Genomic DNA, 23,150 nt, shown 5'->3' with positions numbered 1-23,150 from the left:
ACTTACCATTTGGTGCTATGTCCTTCCCCTGTGTGATTTCAGGTGGTGCCCCGGATGTTCCTGTGCATAGTGGGCATCTTCAGATTCTTTTTTCTGCTTTTTGGTCTCGAAACCACAGAGGGGCTCCGAAAGTTTTTTGAAGAAAACAGAATTTTTGGAAGAAAAGCAACAGAATCGCCAAACACTGTGAAGAAGGAGAACATTGAGAGAGAAGGGGGTTCTTCTCTACCTTTACTGATGAGGGACCTCAGTGGAGACAACCACATGGTCCAAGAAGGAGTGCACGAAAGTGACATGAAAAATACCCCCTTTAAATTCTGCCCCAACTGCCACCGAAGGTTCACACAGAGAGACCCCGACGAGGTCTGTAACCTCTGTCTCCCACAAGACCACAGAGACATGAGGCCTGCACCCCATTTGTCCTGAAGACCTTGTGAGTGTGATTACATCAAAGGGTCCAAAGTTACACCGTGGCCAGCCAAAAACCTCGGGTATCACTCAAGCACCTAGACCTGTCCAGCGACGACGAAGAAAATGTTGAGGAGGCCAAAAGGCCATGCGGTGCAGAATTGGACGCCGAAACCTACGTTTTTTCACGCCGAGTGAAAACAGACAACAAAGAAGTCAACGAAGGATGCTGAAAAAAGGGCACATAAGGTAATCATGACTCTAAACCCTCGGACGTAAAGTCCAAAAAGACAACCTCGGAGCTGAAACAAATGTCGACTGAAGGTCAGCCAAAATTAAAAGAAGCTCACGGATCCCAACCACAGGATACCGATGCTGGATGAAAACCCATCAAAGCCTTCGACGGATCTATCTGGTAAAGGGGGCATTAAGGAGGGGAACTAAACCTTAGATGATGGCAGAACCGTTGATGCCAAAAAAAGAGACCTTAGATGACGCTCGGTGCCAAATACAAGGTGCAGGAGGTAAAGAGGAAAAGAAGGTGGCTCGAGGCCGAAATGTCAGCACTCCTACAAAAAAAGGAGGAGTTTAACGATTCCTTAAGGGAATTCCGAATCCCACAAAAACCGTTGGCACTCTACATGGAAGACAACCAATTGGCGTTGCAACACCAGAGCCACAGGAAGAGGAACCCAAAGATGAATTTTATGAGCCTGAACCATCAGAGGAGGCAGGAGGATTCAAAGAAGAAAATTCGTGGAGCGAACTTGACACCAAATCCCCCGAGGAATGAATGGACAACTATCATTCGAGGCCTTCACCACCAGATGACCTCACAATGTATAACAGCCTCATCGAGAGGCCTGCAGAGACTTATGGTGTGCAGCTGGAGGAGGAGAAGAGTGACTTGTGTCTCCATCTAGAAACACTTATACCGGCCAGCAGAGGGAACCTGTATTTACCCATGCTGCCCAGCATACTGGATCAGGGGAAGGAGGCATTTAAAGAACCTGCAACGGCAAAAGCAGTAACACTAATGGTTGAGAAGTACAAACCCTCAACCGAAGACCCTAAATACATAGGGGCTAATGTACCAGCTGACTCCATTATTGTACCAGCTGACTCCATTATTGTACCAGCTGACTCCATTATTGTACCAGCTGACTCCATTATTGTCACCATGGTAAGAAGGCACAACAATGCACCAACCTCTACGGAACTACCACCAGAAAAAGAGCAAACGACTCAACATGGCAGTCATGCAGGAGAGACAAAATATCTCAAATACATGCCTGAAATGGGCCCTAGATGCAGTAGGCAGTGCCAGCAGGCAGATATGCACCAGCACTACACTGCGAAGGCATGCATGGCTAAGGTTGTCTGCTTCAAACCAGAGGTACAAGCCTCAGTCATCACCATGCCCCTTACCGACAACCTCCTATTCAGACAAGCGTTCAACGAGTTCCTACAGCAAATCAAAAAGGGCAATGAAATGGCCAGGGCAGTGGGAGCTCTTCGATTGAGAGGTTCATTCAGAAGGGGAGGAAGCGCACTTCATGAAGGCCCACAGAAAGAGTGCCTTTCACACAGGCGCAACAACAGCCCCAGGGCAGTTCTCTTCAAGCCACACAACAATTCACATACCATCAGTGGCCACAACCTGCCAGGCAGCCCTTTCAAGGGCAAGGAAAGAGAAGAGGACAAACCCCAGGGGGACGCAGCAGTGACTGGACCAGCTGCAACACAGGCTGCCACAATGGAAAGCAGAATAAGATTGTTCCCAAGGGAGTGGGAACAAACAACACCTGACAAACGGATTTGAAACATTGTACGCCATGGAACTCAAGGAACCTTCACAAACGCCGCCGAAAACAAAAAGTGTTTAAGGGGAGGAAGTAATACAATTAACAAAGGAGCTGAAGGAAGTCTTACCAAAGAATGACAGCGAAAGAGTACCACCAAAAGAAAAAAAGCAAAGGGAACTATTCAACATACTTCCAAGCTCCAAAACAAGATGTAACTCTGATACCAATCCTAGACCTTGGATTCCTAAACAAATTCATACGTACTCAACACTTCTAGATGGCAACACTTCAAGAAGTGATTCCACTTCTAAAACAAGAAGACTGCGTGGCTATAATAGATCTCAAATTCTACACATTCCTATGAATCAGGGAAACATAAACTACCTCAGATGTGTGCTAGACAAAATACACTACTATATTAGCATTGGGGATACAATAGGCACCAAGGGTCATTACAAAATGCTTTGCAGCAGTAGCAGCCTTTCCGAGCAAAAAGGCTGCTACTGCTGCACCTAGGCCCATACCTTGATGACTGACTTGTAAAGGCAAAGACAATACAGAAATGCAAAAGGGACATTCAAACAGCGATTGCAACCTTACAACGCTTAGGGTTTTCCATAAACCACAAGAAGTTGCATCCACAGCCAGAACAGGAGAAGGTTTTCCTAGGGGCAACTTTGAACCCCAAAAGCAGCACGGGCGTACCCAACTCCGAAGAGGGCAACAGCGATGGCGAAACAAGCTCACCTATACCAGAGGGAGCAGTCTCTGAAAGTGAGGACAGTTATAAAGCTAATGGGCATGATGGCATCATGCATTCCACTCATAACACATGCAAGACTGCACATGCACCCATTCCAGGAATGGTTAGGAAACAGGTGGTCACAGGCCAACGGGATGTGGAAGGATCCAGTGGTAGCAACAGCAAACATACAAAAGTAGATACAGTGGTGGACATCAAAGAACATAACCTTAGGAGGACCATTCAAAACACCAACTCCAACTGTGGCCATCACAACAGATGCATCCTACAAAGGGTGGGGAGCATACATGGGCAATCTGAAAGCATGAGGACACTGGAACGGCACAGATGCATTAAAACACATCACCTTCCTGGAGATAAAGACACTGTTCCTAGCTCTGAAGATTTTTCACACACTCATGACAGGGAAGACTGTATTGATACAAACATACAATACACCAACTATGTTTTACCTGAACAAATAGGGAGGTGTGAAGTTATTCACCCTGAGCAAATTAGCTCAGGAAATAAGGCAATGGGCTATCCCAAGGAGGATCAACCTGCACACCATCCACATACCAGGAAAATAAAACACAGAGGTGGACAGACTAAGCAGACAAGAAAGCAACTCACATGAGTGGAAACTACAACAGGAAACCCTGGAGTGGATCTTCAGGGCCTGGGGAAAGCCAGCAATCAATCTGGTGCAACACCAAAGAACAAGAAATACCAACACTTTGCCTCCTGGTTTCAACACCACCAGCCAAACCTCATCCTAATAGCCCCACAATAGGCCAGACAAGCCCCGTACTCAAAACTACTTGTCCAGGGGACAAATGATCAAGATCCATGCAGAACGGTACCCCCTTACAATGCAGGAGGGAAAGGTGTTCCACCCGGAGGCAGCAACACTCAATCTAGCAGTCTGGTGCTTGAATACATAGTTTGGACACCTACAACTACCACCAAAAACTATGGGATTATTAATGGAAGCTAGGAAACCTACCACAAGACAATGCTATGCAGCAAAGTGGAGAAGGTATCTCCACTGGCGCACTAGAAAAATAACAATGGAAACAAGAACAAGGCAGGAAACTGTTCTAACATACCTGACTCACCTGTTAGATAGCAGGGTAACCTATTTAACACTTAAGGTCCATCTGGCAGCCATAGTAGCATATACCAGGGCCACACCATGTAACAGCTTCTTCACTCTACCAGTGGGGAAAAGGTTCTTAGAGGGATAAAAGAGGATTGCACCTCTGAGAACAGCACCTATGTGGAACCTAAACATAGTACAAAAAAAAATAATGCAAACCCCTTTGAGACTATGCACAAGGCAGATAGCCGATCAATCACAGTAAAGACAGCATTGTTAATTGCTATTACACCACTAGAGAGTGAGTGAATTACAAGTGTTAACAATACAGTAACCATACATGCAAATACACAAACACAAAGTGGTTCTCAGAACAAACCCACAGTTCTTATCTATATAAATTAGCAATTTTCACGTCAACCAAAGCATTCAACTGCCAGTATTCTTCCAAGAACCGCAAACACAAATGTAAAGAGCCCTGCCCACCTTATATATAAGGAGAGCTTTAAAATACTATTTGCAAGAAGCTAAACAGTTTCGTAAAGGAAACCAATTGTTCATCTCCTCCACAAAATCAACCAAGGGCTCACCAGTAACAAGTGGTACAATTGCACTATGGATAGTGGAAACATTACAGAATTGCTACTTAGCCGCAGGGAAGACACTCCCATCATGCCCCAAAGCTCACTTAACAAGAAAGAAGGGCCCAACTCTAGCATTCCTAGCAAACATGCCCATAGACACAATCTGCACTACAGCAACATGGGCCTCTCCTCACACATTTGTGAAACATTACTGTGTGGACATCCAAATGAACAAGGAATCACAAGTGGAACTAAAAGGATTGCAGCATCAGTTTGCAAGTTCATCCTCATTTCATCCCAACCAGCCCAAGAAAGGGGATACGGCTACATAATGTAAACACAGCATGTGAATCCAGAAAAGGATTCATGCTGCAAAACGATGTGGGAACTTACCAGTAGAAGTAGTTTTGCAGCCTGAGGAGTTTTCTGGATTCACATGTGAAGAAGAAATGGGAAACAATGCAATCAGGTGTGAAGGGAAAACACAGACGACAAAAGCAAGCAATAAACTCCAAGCCAGAAAAAAGAACCCGAAGTCTGCACACAGGAACATCTGGGGCCTGGTCTATGACGCCCATAAAAACAAAACATAACCCAAAGTAAGACAATTTCGCACCTAACAACTAGATATGGGGCAATAATGCACAGCATGTGAATCCAGAAAACCCTTCAGACTGCAAAACACTAATCCTATTGGTAAGTAACCATTTTGTTAGTCAGCCTACAGGAACGAGCTGCGCCGGCTCTTCCAATCAACCTGCGAGGATGAACAGCGCCAGCTCGTCCAATCAAACTGCAGGAATAAGCAGCGCCAGCTGTTCCAAGATAATAGAATTTTTTTTCATGTATGAAAGATCTAGGAGCCAACTAATAAGCCCGTTTGTTCGCTCCTCCATCCTTCACTCCTGGCAGAAATTATTTTTGTTTCTCAGATGAACAGGTGCTGCTCATGCCTGAGACAGCCTGCACTCTGGAGAGAAAGGAAGGTGGGACATAGGCCCCCTGGCTGTCTCTCTGAAAATTGTCTAGTGACACTTTTGTTTTACAAACTGTTGCTGGCACACAAATAGTGTTTGGGCTCATGCATACTACCTTCCTTCACACTGAATGAAGGCCTCTCTGCTCCCATGAAATTCTTATAAAAGTGTGTTCTGATGTCAGAACGTGTCTGGGGTAAGGAAATAAAGCACAGTACAATATAGTGAGATTGCAGTCTCCCACATATAAAGTGATAATATTTATAACTTAATTTTATGAAGTATAAACCTGTTTCCGTATGCCAAAATTGCTGCTTTTCATCTGTGCCTGTTGCATTTTCTTGTGAACATTATAATTCCACAGGCCATGGCTATATGGTTGTTTCATGTCTTGAAATTTAGTTTCAAATCACTGCATGTAGGTGGTACCTTTTAGAGCACAGAGAGCACGTACATAACAAGTAAGTGAAACAGAAAGGTTGAGAGGACAGAGAGCACAAAGTGCCAGGCGCAGGGATCAGACTAGAGCACATAAAAGGCAGAAGGATAAGGTAGGGTGAGAATCACTTCAAAGACAGAAACGTTAGACCATACAGCACTGGAATTGCATAGGGGACTAACTGGCAGGAAGCTCATCCGTTGGGGTTACACGACAGGTATGGCATGAGCTGGAAAGAGAGCGAGCAGAAAATACAAGAAGCACAGGTAAAGTCAAAGTTTAAAGGATGGTTACCACTTCACCTGTCACAAAACCAAAGTATAATGGCAGGTGAAAGCAGCCCTGCCAAGTTTGCCAGGCCCATGCATTATGTGCTCCTCCATTCCAGGTTTCTTCTTTGAATTCTGGGACTTGTAGTCTTGTTTTTCCATTATAAAACAAGACTGCAACTACAACTTCCAGAATGCAAAGAAAAAAGCTGGAGTGGAGCAGCACGTGGCACATAGTGGTGGGACACTTGGCCGCTATGTGAGAGAGGACCAAAAGGACATCTGAAGATACAGTAGCGCAGGAGGAACCAACTTAGCATAAGGGACATTCAGTGTACAGGGTTGTGGAGGAAAAGCTTGGAACCCCTACTTGTTAGAATCCAGTGGTGAGTTTTTAATACCCAGGTCCAAGGGAACACCTGCCTCAGATGGCATTAGATCAGAGTATAAATATGTCAGCCCCAAAGCACAGACAAGAAAGGACAAAGAAACGGGGAGCGAGTAAACTAACAGAGCACTCCAAGGAAGAGGTTTGAGCAGATTTGGGGTCAGGAAGCACACATAAAAAAAGAACCAGGGCAGGACATCTACGTAGTGCTGAAAGAGTAATGTACACAGAGCACATTGATGCACGGTAGGGTCGGGACAGAGCGGTAGCTCCAGGGAGGAAGAGGCAGAGGGAGTTTTACATCTGGGTGGTGACAAAAATCCTGCAGTCCTTGATGTAACTGATATATATAAGGACGAATCCACCAGCCTAATTTCTCCTACCATTGAATAGTATATCTATGAAATGTGCCAGTGTTTTCTCTTTGGGTACCGGGCTTCATCCTAAAATCAGAAGATTGTCCATTACCGGCTAGACCTAAACCATGCCCCTAGAACTGAAAGGGTCAAACAAGTACTTTGGAGGACAGTGAAAGTCACATTAGGCAGACTAGGAAACTCAGAAAAAAATGATTCTGAAAATGACTAGAAATGCACACATGTTTCGCAATCTCTCTTTAAACATGACATATCTTCTGCAGGTATGGTAAGCCACTGGTTTTTGACATGATGGAGGTCGACATGTTTAATGCAGTGAAAAGGCAGCTTGATTACATACAGGCGGGTCTCTCGGAGGAACTTTTTAGCAAGAAGTTACTGCAAAATGAACGGTAAGAGTTGCAGCTTCCAGCCTACTGAAAGAGCCTACATTTATCTCTTTTCCTAGATTATGTGTGTTAGAACAACATTGAAATGTGCAAATGACCTACTTTCAAGTCTTTGAGAAACGCATCACCTGAAAGAGTTCCACTGTGATGGGCCGCATCATTGGTGTTCTTGGTCCCTTTTTTTAGATCCCTGGTGGGTATTGGGCCCTCTGCTGGGATATAATTATACACCCATTATATATCATGAAGGAGTAAGCCTATCTCTCAAGACTTTTTTAGGATAATATTCTAGATTTCTTTTTTCCTAAGTTGACAGAAAATGATCATCTAAGTATGTAATTACGCGAAAGATGGACTCATTTTTTGAAGTTCATGCAGTGTAGCATTTAAAAGCACTTGGTCTGCCAAATTGCTAGAATTAGCTACTTCATAAATAAATTAATGTGCTGCATTCAGTGGATGATTTGTAGAAAGGTGAGTTCTGGGGTTCAATGTACACAAGTGTGACAATTTGAACTATTGCAGGCTACCTTCAATGCTAAATATGGATTAGAAGCACTAGTTCTTTATGGTTTTTAAGTATATGGAAGTAAGAAACAGTTTGTTGGCCTTAAAAAATACAGACAGCGCCACCATGTGGTAGACAGTCAAAATTAAGTGCCGGTGTTTATAAATAGGTGCTGGTTCTCAGCACTGCCAAACACTGGAGCAAATTAAGCATTGGCTGCATTGAACTACCCTCATGCATGGGTGAATTATTCAACACTTCTCAAAGAACATGTAGTCTCCCTGTGTCTCAGAAAAGAAGCTTTCAACACTCTAATGATAGCGCAGACGGTATGAAAGGTCTTGGCCCTCAGCTCTGTTTTAAAGTTTTGGTTTTCAGCAACCTCAGAAGACCTCTTTATTTAATCAATAAGTGCGGCTTTGCCCTGACAGCATGTTTTTGCAACTGTAGGACTTTTTCTTTCTTTGTACCAGACATCTTGATTTTTTTTTTTTTTACATTTATTCAAGTATCTCATTGCCTTTCAACTATGCTCCCCCGAAGGTGTCTATGAATTTTTTTTCTAGTTTCACTTGGTAAGGTAGTATAGAGTGCCAGGAAAAAAACTAATGGCGAACATTCCTAAACGGTGCATGTAATTCTTCCGAATGCATGGCTGTGAAGCATGTAATTAATGCCTCTAATGTTTGGGAGATTAAAATGTGCAAAGTCCAGGAAAGGTGCATCTGTAGGATGTCGTTGATATTCTCCTAGGACAACGAGCATGAAGTTATCTCTTATGTTGAGGAAATTACATTACAGAAATCTTCATCACTCGGATTATTCTGTGTTCCAATATAGGCTTATTGGAAATAGTTTCTCTTAATTTCCCTTATCTTCGAAGGCCACTTTAATGCCCAGTCAATGACTCATGTTTAAATTCTGTGTCTGTTTCTAATGACCATTTCTCCACAGTTAAAGGCCATCTAGTGCCACATCATTGTCTGCTGTGGCTGGGTTAGTAACCAGAGTCGTTTGTGTCCAAAATGTTCTTACGGGGAAATTCTGTCACAGGGACTCTGATTCTGCAGGTATTTGGTAGCTAATCAGCGGTCATCTAAGAGAAAGGGATATGCAATAAACTACTCTGGAGGGAAATTGATGCAACATGGTAAGACTCTCTGAGATACGTTATATAATATAGACGGATAAACGACACAGAGGTTCTAGGAAGTAGTCCCACATGAAACCAAAAATAAGATTGCACTGATTATAACAAACAGAAAAAATTATATTTTATTGGAGAAACATTGAAATGCTACCAGTGGTCTGCATTTTTGTCATTTTCATCATTACCATTCTCCCTCTAATTCTCCTGAACATCATCATCTTCCTCTGCCCCCCTGCTGTGTGAGGTGGGGGAATGGGGTGGAAACTCCCTCATACCTACCCTGCCTCCCAGAGGAGATGGATTGCAGTGGTCTCCTCCCTTGAAGTAAAATATGTTGTTCTGAATGAATTGCTCTGTGTCTACCTGCTCTGTGCTGATAATTCTACTGATTAATGTTCATATTCATCCCTTGGTGCTGGCAGGTCAATAGGTACCCTCAGCTCCCCTGTGACCGAGAGGTCAGTAGGTACTGACAACTCCCTTGTAGCTGACAGGTTACCAGGTACTCAGAACTCCCTTAGTGCCGACATGATGGTTGATGAAAGCCTCATTATTGAAGTAGGCTGCCAGGTGGGAGAAAAAGACCAAGAAAAGATAGAGGGCTCAAAGGCACCTTTCGAGGAGGTGTACAATTCACAGCCAAGGTGGTGGAGAAAAACACCCGGGCCAGATATACTAAGCATTTTTGCAGTCCCAGTCCCAGTTTGCAGAATTGGCCTTTTCTGATTACAAAATTATTTTTTGAATGCACAAAAGACAAAATGTGATTTGGTAGCTCGTTACTGTATCACAATTTGCATTGCGATTCGGTGTTTGGAAGGGGTGTGTTTAGCGTGTTCCTTCCAAATACTGGATAGGTATGGTATGTATTACTATTTTGCACGCAAATTCCAGTTGCAAAACAGTAATACTTCACAAGCAGTTTAAAAGTGGTGGTAACCCATTTGCAAATGTGAAGTGGTCCCCTCAGGATCCCTTCCCTTTTGAGAATGTTAAAAATATATTTTTTAAGAGCAGAAAGAGGTCCATTTGACCACGGTCAACTCTTAAAAAATGAAACTCAGGGCACAAATCTTAAAAAGTGAAGCGATGGGAGCAAAAGTTAGGCAGTCTGCAAGTGATATCCTAGCTTGTGATATTGCATGTGGCATCATAGGAGTTGACATCACAACCCATGACCTCACAGGAAGTGATATCACAAGAAGTGACATCACACATATGTTTAGCAGGTCTATCATGAGTACATTTGAGTGCATTACAATATTTAACAAATTACATTTTGTGACGGGGTTGCGCCAAAAAAGTGACACAACCTCGAATCTAAATCTGGGCCTCAACTTTAACGTTCTTTAAAAAAAAAACTCTGCCACAAAGATTTTGGCAACAAGGAGAAACATGGCAGTAAATATGTTCTGCTTAATTGTGTTGCAAAATCTGCATTTTAAAATATCTTGTAGGGTTAAGGCACCTGCTGCAGAGATCTTTGTGTGCCAAGTAAATCTGAGGGAATAATACAAATAGGTAAGATATATCTGGAGGTTAACACATTTGGTGGAAAGATCTGTGTTTTGTCTAATACCAGTTTTGATTTAAAGTAGCATGTCTCCTGCAAAGTACATCATGTAACGTTTGAGTGACAGATTTTTATTTCATGTAGATAGATAAGTGGGTTACCTAACAAAGCCCCCTTGCCCACATACATGTTGCTTCTCCGAACAAAAGCAGACAACGTGCAAGCACAGCTGAATGTGTTCCTGTGTCCGAAACTTACATTAGGAAGAGTTCAGTATAGTTCAGTGTGCCCCAACTTCTCAGCAGGATGAATGACATCCACCCTGGGAAAAGAGTGGGTAGACGGTGTCTACCCGCATGTACCCCATCATGTGCCCAGATGAAACGTAAATGTTTCATTTTAAGCTCATCAATTTTTCCATTCGGAAAATGGATTGCATTTGGAAAAAAAAGGTTTACTTTATTAAAAAGCAATTACAGATGTTGTCTGCTGACTCCAGCAGGCCACCATAACTTTGATGGCTGCGATTCCTAATGGGTCACAAGTTGCGACCTACCACATTAATTTTCATGAGATGTTGATTTTCGACCCACTAGGAATCACTCATTTGAAATAAAAAAGGTTTAATAGATTAGGAGTTGTGATTTCCTAATTGCAATTCGGTAAGAATCACAATTAGAAAATCGCAATTCCTAGTACATCTAACCGATATTCCTTTTTGATTCTTTTCAGAAGGGGATTCCCTCCAAGGCCTCCAGCCAGACCTCGAATGTCTGATCAGGGTAGAAGGTTTAGAAGGAACAGGTTCCTTTGAGTGCCTCCCTCTGATTGCCCGAGCCTTGTTGTAAGCCATCACCCACAGACCGAGAGGTCATGGTCAGTTACTAGGCAATACAGACAGCTGGAGTGCTCATCCTTATGTGATATCTGCCCATCACACTGGCTACTGTATTTATAAGAATCCTGTGTCACCTCAGAGAAAAGGAAAAATAGCAATCTAATCTCAGCAAATAAATGGTCAGAACAAAAGACAAAGGAAAAACTCAGAGTGCTAAAAAGGATGACTTAGGAAGGCTAAAAAAAATCATGAAAATACACAAAGTCCAAGATCCTGCTCGGCTGAGTGAGATGAAAGAACTGTGGTAATACAGCTGATCTCCCTGTCCTGGGTAAGCCCTACTAGCTGTAGATAAGGAGTTTAAGAGATGTGAAATGTTTAATCTCATGTGTTTTGTTTGTGGTTAGGGACACTGTTTATGTATTTATTCAAAATGTGAGAGGTAGATACAGTTTTTAGTTTTTAAAAAGAGCGAGTCTAAGGCTAAGGCTGTGACCCCCAGGAGGATCTCTGGCTGGAGAGCTATTGTTAAAGAGGACAGTTACCTACTTCTGACCCACAGGCTTTCTTGCTTTACTAACACTGTGCCTCCAGCTTCTCAGCCATTGGTCCGATTGGTTACATAATGGTGCTGGTGTGGGCCTTTCCATACATGGGAAAGGATACCTAGCTGTATATGATCCCCAGCCATGGTTTTCAAGCCATAAGCACAATTACTACATTTACATCAATAGAAGAATGTAATGGTCCCCTTTGTGTCCTTGTTAATAATGAGAAAGAGCATACAAACTAAGAGTAACAGGGACACCATAAAGGTAAGTTTGTCCTCTTTTTGGTGAGTACTTTGTAAAATCATATTTTCTATTGGCAAGCAAGCACATTTTGACTTCAGGGATGGAGCTGTAGCAGAGCTTAAGAGATCTAACCCACAGAGGAGGTGCACGATGTATTGATGTTTTTGGGTGTATATTAAATTCTTTCTTCCCATCAACAGGTACCTCTCTCTGGTGAAATCTGAGGATGGCCTACAGTACTCCCGCACTCGCTTCCAGGCAGCCCGCACAGAAAACTTTAAGCTGTTCATCATCACAAAACTTCACCAGCCACCCGAGCCTTTGCTCAGCTTGCTTCTACCAATTGAAGTGGTTGTTTCCAAGAAAGGGTTATAAAGTAGATTCATGATTAACAGAGGAAGATGCTGAAAAACATAATTTCAAATTATTCAATAAAGTAGAGTAATTCTTATCCTTTTTTATGATCTCATTTCTCCCCTTAGTTGAGCCAAACATTTTGAACACTAGAGTTGACCATTTCATCATTCTGATTGTGAAGATCACAGATGTAGGTTTGGGGCCCTAGATGGGACTGAAGTATTTACTTTGCTTCCACACCCTAAAGATGCTGAGGAAGACATTCAAATGACTCCCAGTCAACACATGAAAACTGTCACCCACGCACTCATCACAAGGAAGCTGGAATACGGGAACCATCTATGTCGGAACCAACAAACAACTGAGCAGGATACTGCAGACCATACAAAACTTGTCATCCAGACACTGTTAACATTACATGCTGCACACTCATCACTCCATACTTTAAGGAGCTCCACCGGCTCCCCATACACAAATGAGAACAATTCAAACTCCTCAGCCACATCTTCAAGAAAATACACAACCCAGGTCCAGCATAACTCAATAATAGAATTTGCTTTCACAAACCCTCCAGACACCTCTGCTTGGCTGGATTCCTGCTTGTACACATCCCACGCATACGGAAAGCCAGATCTGGTGATTGAGCCTTCTCTTAAAACGCTCCTAAAGCGTGGAATGAGGTGCTGTTACACATCCAAGCGTCCCCGTCGTTAAGAAGCCTATGACCTGGCTCTTCGACTAGCTACTCTAGACACAAGGCTCAGCTTTATTCGTACCTGCTCGTGCCATCATACCCCCCCCCCGGGTGATAATCAGGCTCTACAAACCTAACGTAACATAACATTAACTCTGCAATCCATGTCCCTGTCTAAAATGTGCATTCCACTGAAAAGTCCTTGACTCGTTCCCTACATAAAGGATGTTGTTACAGACTCTCCATTCACATGACTTAAACTAATGTTTAATCTTTTTGTGGTGCTCAAGAAGTGATAATAGTGGCCACTGCTGAAACTACTCTGATGCTCAGTGACATCTGATAAATCTCTATCCTCTCATTTCTAACAAAAAACTAGTTAAAATCCAGTAATCGTATCAACTGCAGTATTTCCACCTTACCAACAATCTAACTGGAACCTATAAAACACCTGGGTATCTCTATGTAACACAAATATGCAGCTCTTTTCTCTCTCTCTCTCTAGATCTCTGTCCTAACACAGTGCAGTCCAGTTTGTATTTTTTAAATGATTGGCATCAAAGATTACGTCCTCAGGTACCACACCTCTTTCCTCCAAAAAGACATGCAGTGCTTCTCCCTTTGCTTCAGTGACTTCCACCTGGCACCATTGGAATGCTGCCACTGTAACTACAGTGGTGAGCCTCTGGCACATCCAATGGGAATAATATTGCAATCGCTTTACTAATATCCTCCATAAGCAAGATCAAAAACAAATTCAAACTATTTGAGGCTTTTATTGTGTAAAATATCCACCAACTAAAGAAATCCTGGTCCTATCTGCACAGTTACCAAGTATTGACAACAGAGGGTGGGTAGGTAGGATGAAGGTTTCTAACTCTTGCTTAGGCTCCAAGCCTGCGGGCTATTTTAACTATTGACTCCCTGGCAGGAGATCTGAGCTTATTAATTACACTTTCTCCCACTCCAGAGGTGCATCAGATCTTCAGCACTTAAGATGCAAATGTACTACCTTTGAATATAACAAGCACCTTGGACTCAACAAAGTTGCAGAATTTTAGACCTATATCCAACCTGCTTTTCATTGCAAAAATTACAGAAGCAGAGGTCATGGATCAACTGAGACTCTGAGTTGATGTGCGAGAAAAACTGCTTGACCTGAGGGACAGAAGGTTTGCTATGTTTATTCTCTCAAACTATCCACAGCTTTTGACACTCTGGATCACACTGTTCTCCTCCATCACCTGAACATCACACGAACAGCCTTTAGGAATTTGCAACGCATTCTTGTAGTGAATTATATTATTCTTTCAGACAGGACCAAAAAAGTGTGTTGGGTACTTTTTTCCCCTTCTTTCCCTGTAACTTTTGGCGCAGCACATGGGTCAACCCTATCTCTTCTGCCATTTAAATGTAATCTTCCCTGGCCGAGTTTATCAAGGGATGTGGTCTGTAGTAATAGCATTGTGCTGATGACACAGATTCTTCTTGATTGCCACAGAAGTTCCCAGGACTCAGCAGAGGTGCCGGATTGTTTGAGGATGGTCCAGCAGTGGACGCATGACAATTGGGTGTGCCTAACTGGGGATGATGTTGAATTCCTTCTTGGTTATCCAGATCCCACAAACCTGCTCTTCACTTGGCCTGATTGTATGGAATTGGCACCAGTGTCCATGGATTCATCAGGGATGGGTGGGTGTGCTATTTCATAGTAGCTTCTCCTTTGAGCGCCAGGCCAAGCAAGTGTAAAGAGGCGACATTGTCATCTTAAACCATTTTTATTATTTAGGAATTGCCATTTTTTTTCTTTAAATAAAGTCTTCCCCTACTGCTTTTTGAACAGAGGAAGCTTCTGATACAAACTGCTGAGATGTCGAGAATAGACTACTGCATAGTTCTCTACCTGAATATCTCAGGCAAAGTTCTAGCCAATGTACAGTTAGTACAAAATAGAGCCATCAGGGTTATCTTTGGCCTTCAAAAATATAATAATCTCACAGACAATCACCATGCAAAGTCGCTGCTGCAGCAAGGAACACAAGCCACCGGTGGCAAGGCGCACATGCACAAAATGTGGAGATGGGATACATAAAGCTGCGAGGGCAAAGTGGTGGACTTAACTTATCTAAAAGCATCCAGCACATCTCTCCTCTCCCTTTGTCAAAGATTAAATTGAATTCTATTTCTGATTAAACAAAAGTTGAATATGTTCATCCTCTGGGTTTTTTAGATGATTACTACTGGGAGAGGGCTAGGCTTATAACTGGTTTCCTTATTTTTGATTATGGTTGGTGGTGTTAGAGAATTTATGGTATTTATATGTTTTATCTGCATCGAGTGGACTGCATTTGTATTTTGATTAAACAGTTTTGAATTTCTATGTTCGCCTTGAAGCTTGCCACAATGGCCAGTGTTGCGTTTTGTAATAATAATAAACACATTTTACTTATTCCTGTCTGTGGGGTCTATCTGAACTGAATAGTATTGTTAACTTTAACAACATTCTGTAAGTGAAGGAACATCATTCAAAGATCGCAACATCTTCTGCACCAGTAAGATGTTTAGAATTAAAAAGGTACAGTAACAAAAACACAGAACTAGGTTTAAGTTTTAGGGTTTTAGAGTACAGTATGGCGGAGGGATGGTCTAATGTAAGGTGTTAAGGTTACAGAATGGTTATGGGTAGGATTGGGATATGCATTACTAATGTATTAAGGAGCAAGGGCTTGGGTAAAGGTTTGGTAAGCTGTGGGGGTTAAGTTAGAATAGGAGTTAGTTATGGTTAGTACTGGAGGAAGCCTAAGTACAGCGAGTTGAGTTGGAGTAAGTGTTAGTTACAGTCAGTGCCATAGGAATGGATAGTATTTGGATAGCACTTAGGTTGCGCTAAGAGATGGGTTCTGGATAGGTTTAGTATGGATAGATTTGGGTTAGAATAGTTGAAGGGGTAAGTGTTTGTCTAAGAAGAAAGTGCAGAGATAGGATGGCACAGGAAGAGATATGGGGGTTCCTGTCCCCTGTAACATAGCGGTGACAGCATGGTCAAACAGAGAAAAAGGATTACAGTAAAGAAAGGGATACCAGTTAGGGGCTAACACTGAGACTTAATAAATGTCTACATACAATTCTCAGATGTGACAGTAAAAGGCTACTTTTTACCTTCACATTTTTGCATTCTCCATAGAAATATATATTAGCCACATTATTCTGCTCTTGCATTTGCACTTCTACTTTTATTTAATTCATTTTTTGCTGTGTTCTAATTTTTGGCTAGACTTGTCTTCAGGAATCTTCAAAAACATTGAAAAATGGTCAAATCCAGTTTGTTCTCAACATGAACTGCCAGATTGTGGTTTAGTGCTGCATTCAACAGAGCACCAAACTCCGCTAATACATTAAAAAATATAAACATCAAATAATCAACTTAGGGCCCGATTACAAGTATATGTGCTGTAGGAAGCTGGCCCTTTATGTAGTATGTGAATAGGGTTCCACAGTGAGTGTACAGGGCTTGCTATACAAATCCCAAAGTGCGCTATTAGGAGGTAGTGTGGTCGAGCAGCCTTACACTTAACGCAAAGGCATGCAAGACATCTACAAATACACACAATAGTTAATAAATGAGACATGACTCAAGAAGCAGATCCACGCCAATTCATAAAAATAGCAGGTATCTTTTTATATGTTTAGGCATCAGAGAAATATCGTTCAGGTAGGTACGTTTTTGAATAGGAATTCTTTTCACTTTAAAAAGTGGACACAGTGCAAGTTCTAAAGCAATGCGATGCTCAGGGACATAGGGACACCAGTGGTCCTCTTCTGCTCAGTCCGGGGCGTCCGGATACAGAGGGTTCTTGGACCATTGGGTGGCTGTCATCGGTGGCGGTCGCAGTGGAGCGGGGCCCACAGAACAGGCTGTAGGTGTGAACTGGGGAACGAGTCCCAGTGTACGAGTCCCAGTGTACAAACAAGGGGGCCTTAAGTCTCACGAGCCTGGAGGATGCAGAGACACCAGTGGTCCTCTTCTCCTGGGACTGGGTGCAGAGTTGCAGTGGACCGTTGGGGTTTCCGTCACCGGATGCGGTCACAGTTGAGGGGGGCCTGCATAAAGAGTCTGCAGGAATCAGAATGAAGTTTGCCGTGGGAAAACCCATGATAGACTTTGTCTCTGGAGATGCTGGGGACCAGATCGGTACCATTGGCCCACTTCAACATGGGCTGGGAGGCTCAAGTGCAGTGGGGCTGTCCGGCAGTGGTTTTGGCAGTCCGGAGTCCTCTTCAGTGGTTTTTGGGTGCCTGCAAGGATGCAGAGGAGCAGCTCCGCTATTCGACTGGAGTTTCTTGTGCTGAGGTGAAGGCTGGCAGTCTTCCTGGGCTTTTAGAAGTTTCAGCAGCTGGAGGACGAGGCCTCTTTCTCGCAATTGTCTAAGTTCACAGACAGGCTGGCAAGGGTTGACACTGAATCTGTCACAGATCTTCCGTTCTTGCCTTTTGTGTCTCTGCAGTGTTCTTCTTCAGGTGAGCAGGGATCTGCCTCTCGGGTGCCAGGGCTCCCCTAAATACTGAATTTAGAGGCTTTAGGGTGTGTAGGGTAGTAGCAAGTGGGCTACTGACCTTTGAGGTCACTAAGCCCCCTGTATGACCACTTCTTGTGGGAATCGGACATAACATTGTCCCATAATTCCTAAGTATGCCATCACAAAGATGGCTACTTCTGAAAAATTGTATCCACCTCGCAGTAGCCCACCTCAGGGCTGGTAATAGCCTGGGCATGCCTACCTAACTAACTAATTTTGCCGCCTGTCAAGGTGCCAAATGGGCTCTGGCCTTGGGTGGGGGGGGAGGAGATGGCCTCCTCTCCTGTGAGGGGAGCCAGATTTGCATGTCAAAGGAGGCAGCCCTTTGAAACTTGCCACCTTAGGAAGGCTAATCAGCAGGTCATCCAGTGGGAGGGGGGTATAACACCCTCTTCCTGGACAGGTTTTTGTTCTGGGCCTCCTGAGAGCAGAAGCCTCTCACCCTTGGGGTCCAGGATGGCGTCTTGGGTGGCATGCTGGCAGAAACTGGTCAGCGAGCACACCAGAGCCTCTGAGGTGCCCTCTGGGCACATGCAGGCCTTGAAAAATCATAATCTTTTTACTAGACCCTCAGGTCGAATAGCTTGAATAATCTACTTGACCTAACTGTAATGTACTTGACCCGGAAACGGGTCTCAAATTGTGTGATCCTAGGCAAATATTGTATTTTACAGTCACCTTTTTCTTCATTCTCACATATGAGTGCATCTTCAAAGCTGTTAATAATATTTTTTCTGCTGTAAAAAAATCCTCTTTTGTTCGAATAAATACACTAAATGTTTGCTCCATGTATAATATATCTAGCCCACATATAGGGTACACACGATCCATGCCTGACTTGCCTCTTAGTTTAGTAATAGCTTTGCCATCAAGGCAGGAGTGTTTCTCTGTTTATGTTTGAACACTCACTTTTAATAAATATATTGCTAAAGCATGATGTGGTAGTGCACTGTCATTTACAGAGAGTAAATTTCTAAGAAAGGTCCAAAAACTTTCCCACTAACTTACAGCTTTACCAATAAACCTATATAGTGTATTAACAATAATCTGTGAAAATTGGGTTTCAGAAAACATTTATCATTTGCACATCACTAAGTAAAGTGTTACGACTTTTTTTCATCCTACTAAAATATTTTTTTCATCACACAGAAGTACAAAAAATGGTCTTTCACAGCTACTGAAATATATTTTGAAATGTTTGTAAAGTTGACTTACTTATATAAATGTTGTGTGTTAGGAAAAACCTGATACCAAAAGCCTTTCATTTCACATAGGTCAGACAGTTCACCTTACAAAATCCAGGAACTCTGCAGTCAGGAAGAAAAGTGTTTGCATTGCAAGAAGACAAACTGACTTTTGACCTCTGTCTCTGAACACAGAGCAAATGTGACAAGAACAAAATTTAAAGGCATCTTAATTAGCTCAACCTCATAAAATAAAACTTGCCATAGCGAGTAGTCGTGTAGATTTTTCGAGCCCTGGCATGTATTGGTAAATCCAACACTGGTATCAGTGTGGGTTCACCAATACAAGATGTTCGATACCAAACATCCGTATCTTCAGTGAAGCCATCATGTAGCTGGAGAACCTGTATTGATCCAGCACATGCATTTAAAATGGCTTCCCTGGTCACTTACCATGTCTGAGAATTGATAAAGACATAGCAGGGGCATATCTGCTCGTGCAGAAATGCCCTCACATGTAATATAATGCACCCTGCCATAGGGCTGTAAGGCCTGCTAGAGGGGTGACTTACATATATTGCATGGAATGTTAGGGGGAAATGGCTCACAGGCTGTGTGCCATGTCTTGTTTTCACTTTTGTCTGCACCAAGACTGTCATGTGCTTGGTGAGGGGTCCCTTAGGGTGGCACAATTCGTGTTGCAGCCCTTAGGGACCCTCTTTAGTGCCCCAGGCTGTAGGTAGCAAGGGCTATAATTGAATAGGGACTTACAGAGGGTGCTAAAGGTTTGGACAATTGGGGGATCAAATGGGCAGTTTTGGGAAAGAGCTGTGGCACTGGGGACCTGGTTAGCAGGAACCCAATGCATTTTCAGACAATCACATCATGTACCAGGCAAAAAGTGGGGGTAACTATGTCAAAAAGCGACACATTACTACAGGTTGTATTGTTCGCACCTGAAAAAATTGATACCACAGGGTTCTTATTTATCATCAGGTGAGATAAATAGCACTTATGAGTTTCTAAGAAATAATGTGAATTTTTGTGTTTAGCTCATGAAAAACAACGATACAGTAAATACTGCATGCTTTTCCCCTGTTCATTTTCAGCAGGTTTGACCTGCCGAAATTTAATGAAGGTTGAGTTATTTAACATATCCTATAATATTCCGATGCGTGAAATACCTTCAAACTCGAAATTCCAACCCGTGCCTGAACAGGGGTTTAGGCACGGTTCAGAATTAACCAACCCACTCGTAATCGGGCCCTTAGTGGCTTATTTGCCTGCAAGATACCCACAACCCTTAATTTTTCCTAGTGCTGTGTTTGCCCCTCTTTCATGTTTCAGTTTATCAAAAGTTGAAATTCATAGTAATTTATGTGACCAAAAATCTGGTGCACGAAAATGAAACAGTGCTGTCTACCTAAATTAAGCAGCGTGGCCTGGAATCCGTCAGACACTTACACTAGTAGACAGCCAAAATGCCCTCCTTCCCTCTATTATGTCCAATAGTTGCAAGGATGTAAGATTTCATTTGAAGTGAAGCACCATGGCTTGATGACAGAACCATGCACAACTTAGTTGGTTCCGTAAGGAGGTTGTGAGGCTGGGCAGAGGCCTAGGTGTTGGTGCGGATGTCATGTGACTGCCATGACTGTGACAATCCAAGTGCATGGAGCTTCCAAAGCACTTCAAGTGAATTTATGTATACACTACTTCATACCTTTCTACCCAGTCTGAGCTGTTTGGGAAAATTGACTAATCTCACCAGAACTGCAACTTCTAGAACAATTTGATAATTTTTCAAATCACACATAATCATAGTTTTCAGGTGACTGTGGATAACTATGACCAAATTCCACATTGGAGGGTCAAGGTGAGGTCTCAGGAATATAGCCTATAAATATGTCTTTCCAGATACTAAGAGGTATCTCAACAAAAACGCTATGACAACCTGCTTGTATAGAGCCCAGCATCCTCTAAATCTTTACATAAGACATTAGTTCCAGCCCAACCCACAATGCTTTTGGCTTAGTCTTGTAGATGGGTACAAGGCCGTGTAAAGTTGTATAAACATGACTAACCACACCAATTTGAATTAGAAGATTGAGGAAAGGTCAATAACCTAAGACAAGTTTTGAAGTATGTCTTTTGGCACCAGAAGGCACGTCTTAGTGTAGTTGATACTACTTGGGAGCCCACAGCTTAGAAGAATGTTTTGGTAAAGAACAGGGCCTGACTGGGAACACAAAGCAGCCTAGGCACATTTTGTCAGACCAGCCCCCATAGGGAGTGAGCTTGACCACAACAATGGGCTCGAGGGGTTCTCCCCTCAAGAAAATTTGGGAAAACATGGCAAAAACTGCATTCAGCAACACATTTTTTATTATATATTCAATTGTATTCGCTTTTAAAACATAAAGCATAGTAAATAATGACCTTACAGTCTACCAGGATATGGCAATCTTTATTAGGGTTCTTCAATGATTCCCTCGCCTTCAGTGTGTAATAGGCTGTACCAATAGACACAAGGGAGGAGGGAATGGTTTCTAAAGGTTTTTATTTGACGCAGGTTGGTATGGCGTATTGATATAAAAGAGAAAGGATATTCTGAATGTCCTGTCCAGATTTAAGAAAACGTGCTTTCTTTGATGTTTCTTTACTTGTTTCCCTTCTTGTTGTTGATTCTCTGGTGCCTGTACCCCTTTTCCTGGTCGCAGACCCTTGAGGAAAACAAAAGAGATCCTTAGACACCCTGTCTATTAGGTTCAACCCACCACCAAACATCAGTGCAAAATACAGGCTTGCATGTGCCTGAGTGCAAATCACTGTGGGTGTCTTAGGTTTTCCTGTTATTCACCCTCACAATCACAGGCTCTCACCTAGCCCTTGTAACAATTATATCAGACCCCGTAACTGTGTGGCCCTTCACCAGTGTATCTGAATACAGCATGTTACTTGCTTTGCACTACAGCTTGTCTCCTGACCCGTAGTGGTATCACTCTCAGCGTCCTCGGTGTCTCCTCACGGCTTCCTGACCTGACTTCCTCCCCAGGTCTTGGGGTTGCAGACAGTCCCACGTCTGCAGATTCTATTGCAGGAACCGAGGCTTCGGATTATTCTTTCTCTTTTCTTTACTGCCAAAAACAGCAGCCAATGAAATGCAATAAAACTTGAACTACATATCTCATGCGTACATATTGTTATCCAATCATAACCTGTCCCTCAATGATATAAAAGCTCAAAACAGAAAAGTCTGTCCACTTTTCTTGCTGCTGCAGCAGCCAGTTAAGTGCTCATCAATATTCATTAAATTGTATTTGCTTATTTAGTGGTGTATCTTTGTTGGATTTGTTTCCTATTTTGTCGCGCGTGCATCATCTTTACCGCTCCATCACTGGGATCTCCGATCCCTAGTGCGGGGCCAGACTTAGAGCAGGAGCGAGGCTGGCAGAACTTTCTCCGCATATTGAACTTGAGGAAGGAGTCCCCTTTCTATTGCGCTCGATGCACATGCGCGTTGGGCTGGATCGGAACACTCAGTTTCCGATCGGCTCATCATTCTCACAGCGCCAGTGCAATTCCATTTTGGCCTCCGAGATTGCCCAACGGGGCTGTGATGAGTGTTTCAGGGCCTGGCCCAGGGGAAAAGGAAAAACGTATTAATTTACTTTCAGCAGGTGGCTCCCTCCACACATACTTTTGCCTGGCCAGGCAGTTTTATCACTGCCCCTTTACTATTCATAGCTCTGATTTATACCCTGCTGCAGGGTCTTCCCCTCCCCCTTTGAATTCCTCCATGCTTCCTAACCACTGCATAATGGCATACTACGCTGATGAGGAGGATCAGTTTCAAGATTTGCAGGAGGTGCCCCTGGAGCACCAAATGGAGGAGATATTAGTGGAGGCACTTGGTCATCATGTGCAAGACTGTGAATTGGGCCTTGATAAAGGCCTTAAAGCCATTCACTCAACCCTTGACTAATTTTGGTAGCAGAGAACTGCTGGGCGAGGGCAGTCAGCCAGCACGTTTGCATCCATGCGATCCTATGGAAGTC

General features: G+C 43.1%; 1 protein-coding gene across 7 annotated transcripts in view; it reads left to right on the top strand.

The window, feature by feature from the left end:
* IQANK1 (IQ motif and ankyrin repeat containing 1) overlaps positions 1–15,779 on the top strand; it is a 338,309-nt gene extending 322,530 nt beyond the window's left edge. For 6 of the 7 annotated variants that reach the window (XM_069220928.1, XM_069220926.1, XM_069220925.1 and 3 more), the window contains 2 exons: positions 7,352–7,480; positions 12,481–15,750. In XM_069220928.1, the coding sequence (XP_069077029.1) occupies positions 7,352–7,480; positions 12,481–12,655 (304 nt within the window). In that variant the 3' untranslated portion in view covers positions 12,656–15,750. Of the gene's footprint in view, positions 1–7,351; positions 7,481–12,480 lie in introns of all 7 variants that reach the window. The other variant, XM_069220930.1, reaches the window with a different exon arrangement.
* The last annotated feature ends 7,371 nt before the right edge of the window (positions 15,780–23,150 follow it).

Source organism: Pleurodeles waltl, chromosome 2_2 (assembly GCF_031143425.1).
Source record: "Pleurodeles waltl isolate 20211129_DDA chromosome 2_2, aPleWal1.hap1.20221129, whole genome shotgun sequence".
Classification (NCBI taxonomy): domain Eukaryota; kingdom Metazoa; phylum Chordata; class Amphibia; order Caudata; family Salamandridae; genus Pleurodeles; species Pleurodeles waltl.
Note: the sequence above shows the minus strand (reverse complement) of the source record. Positions and strands in the feature narration are given on the sequence as shown.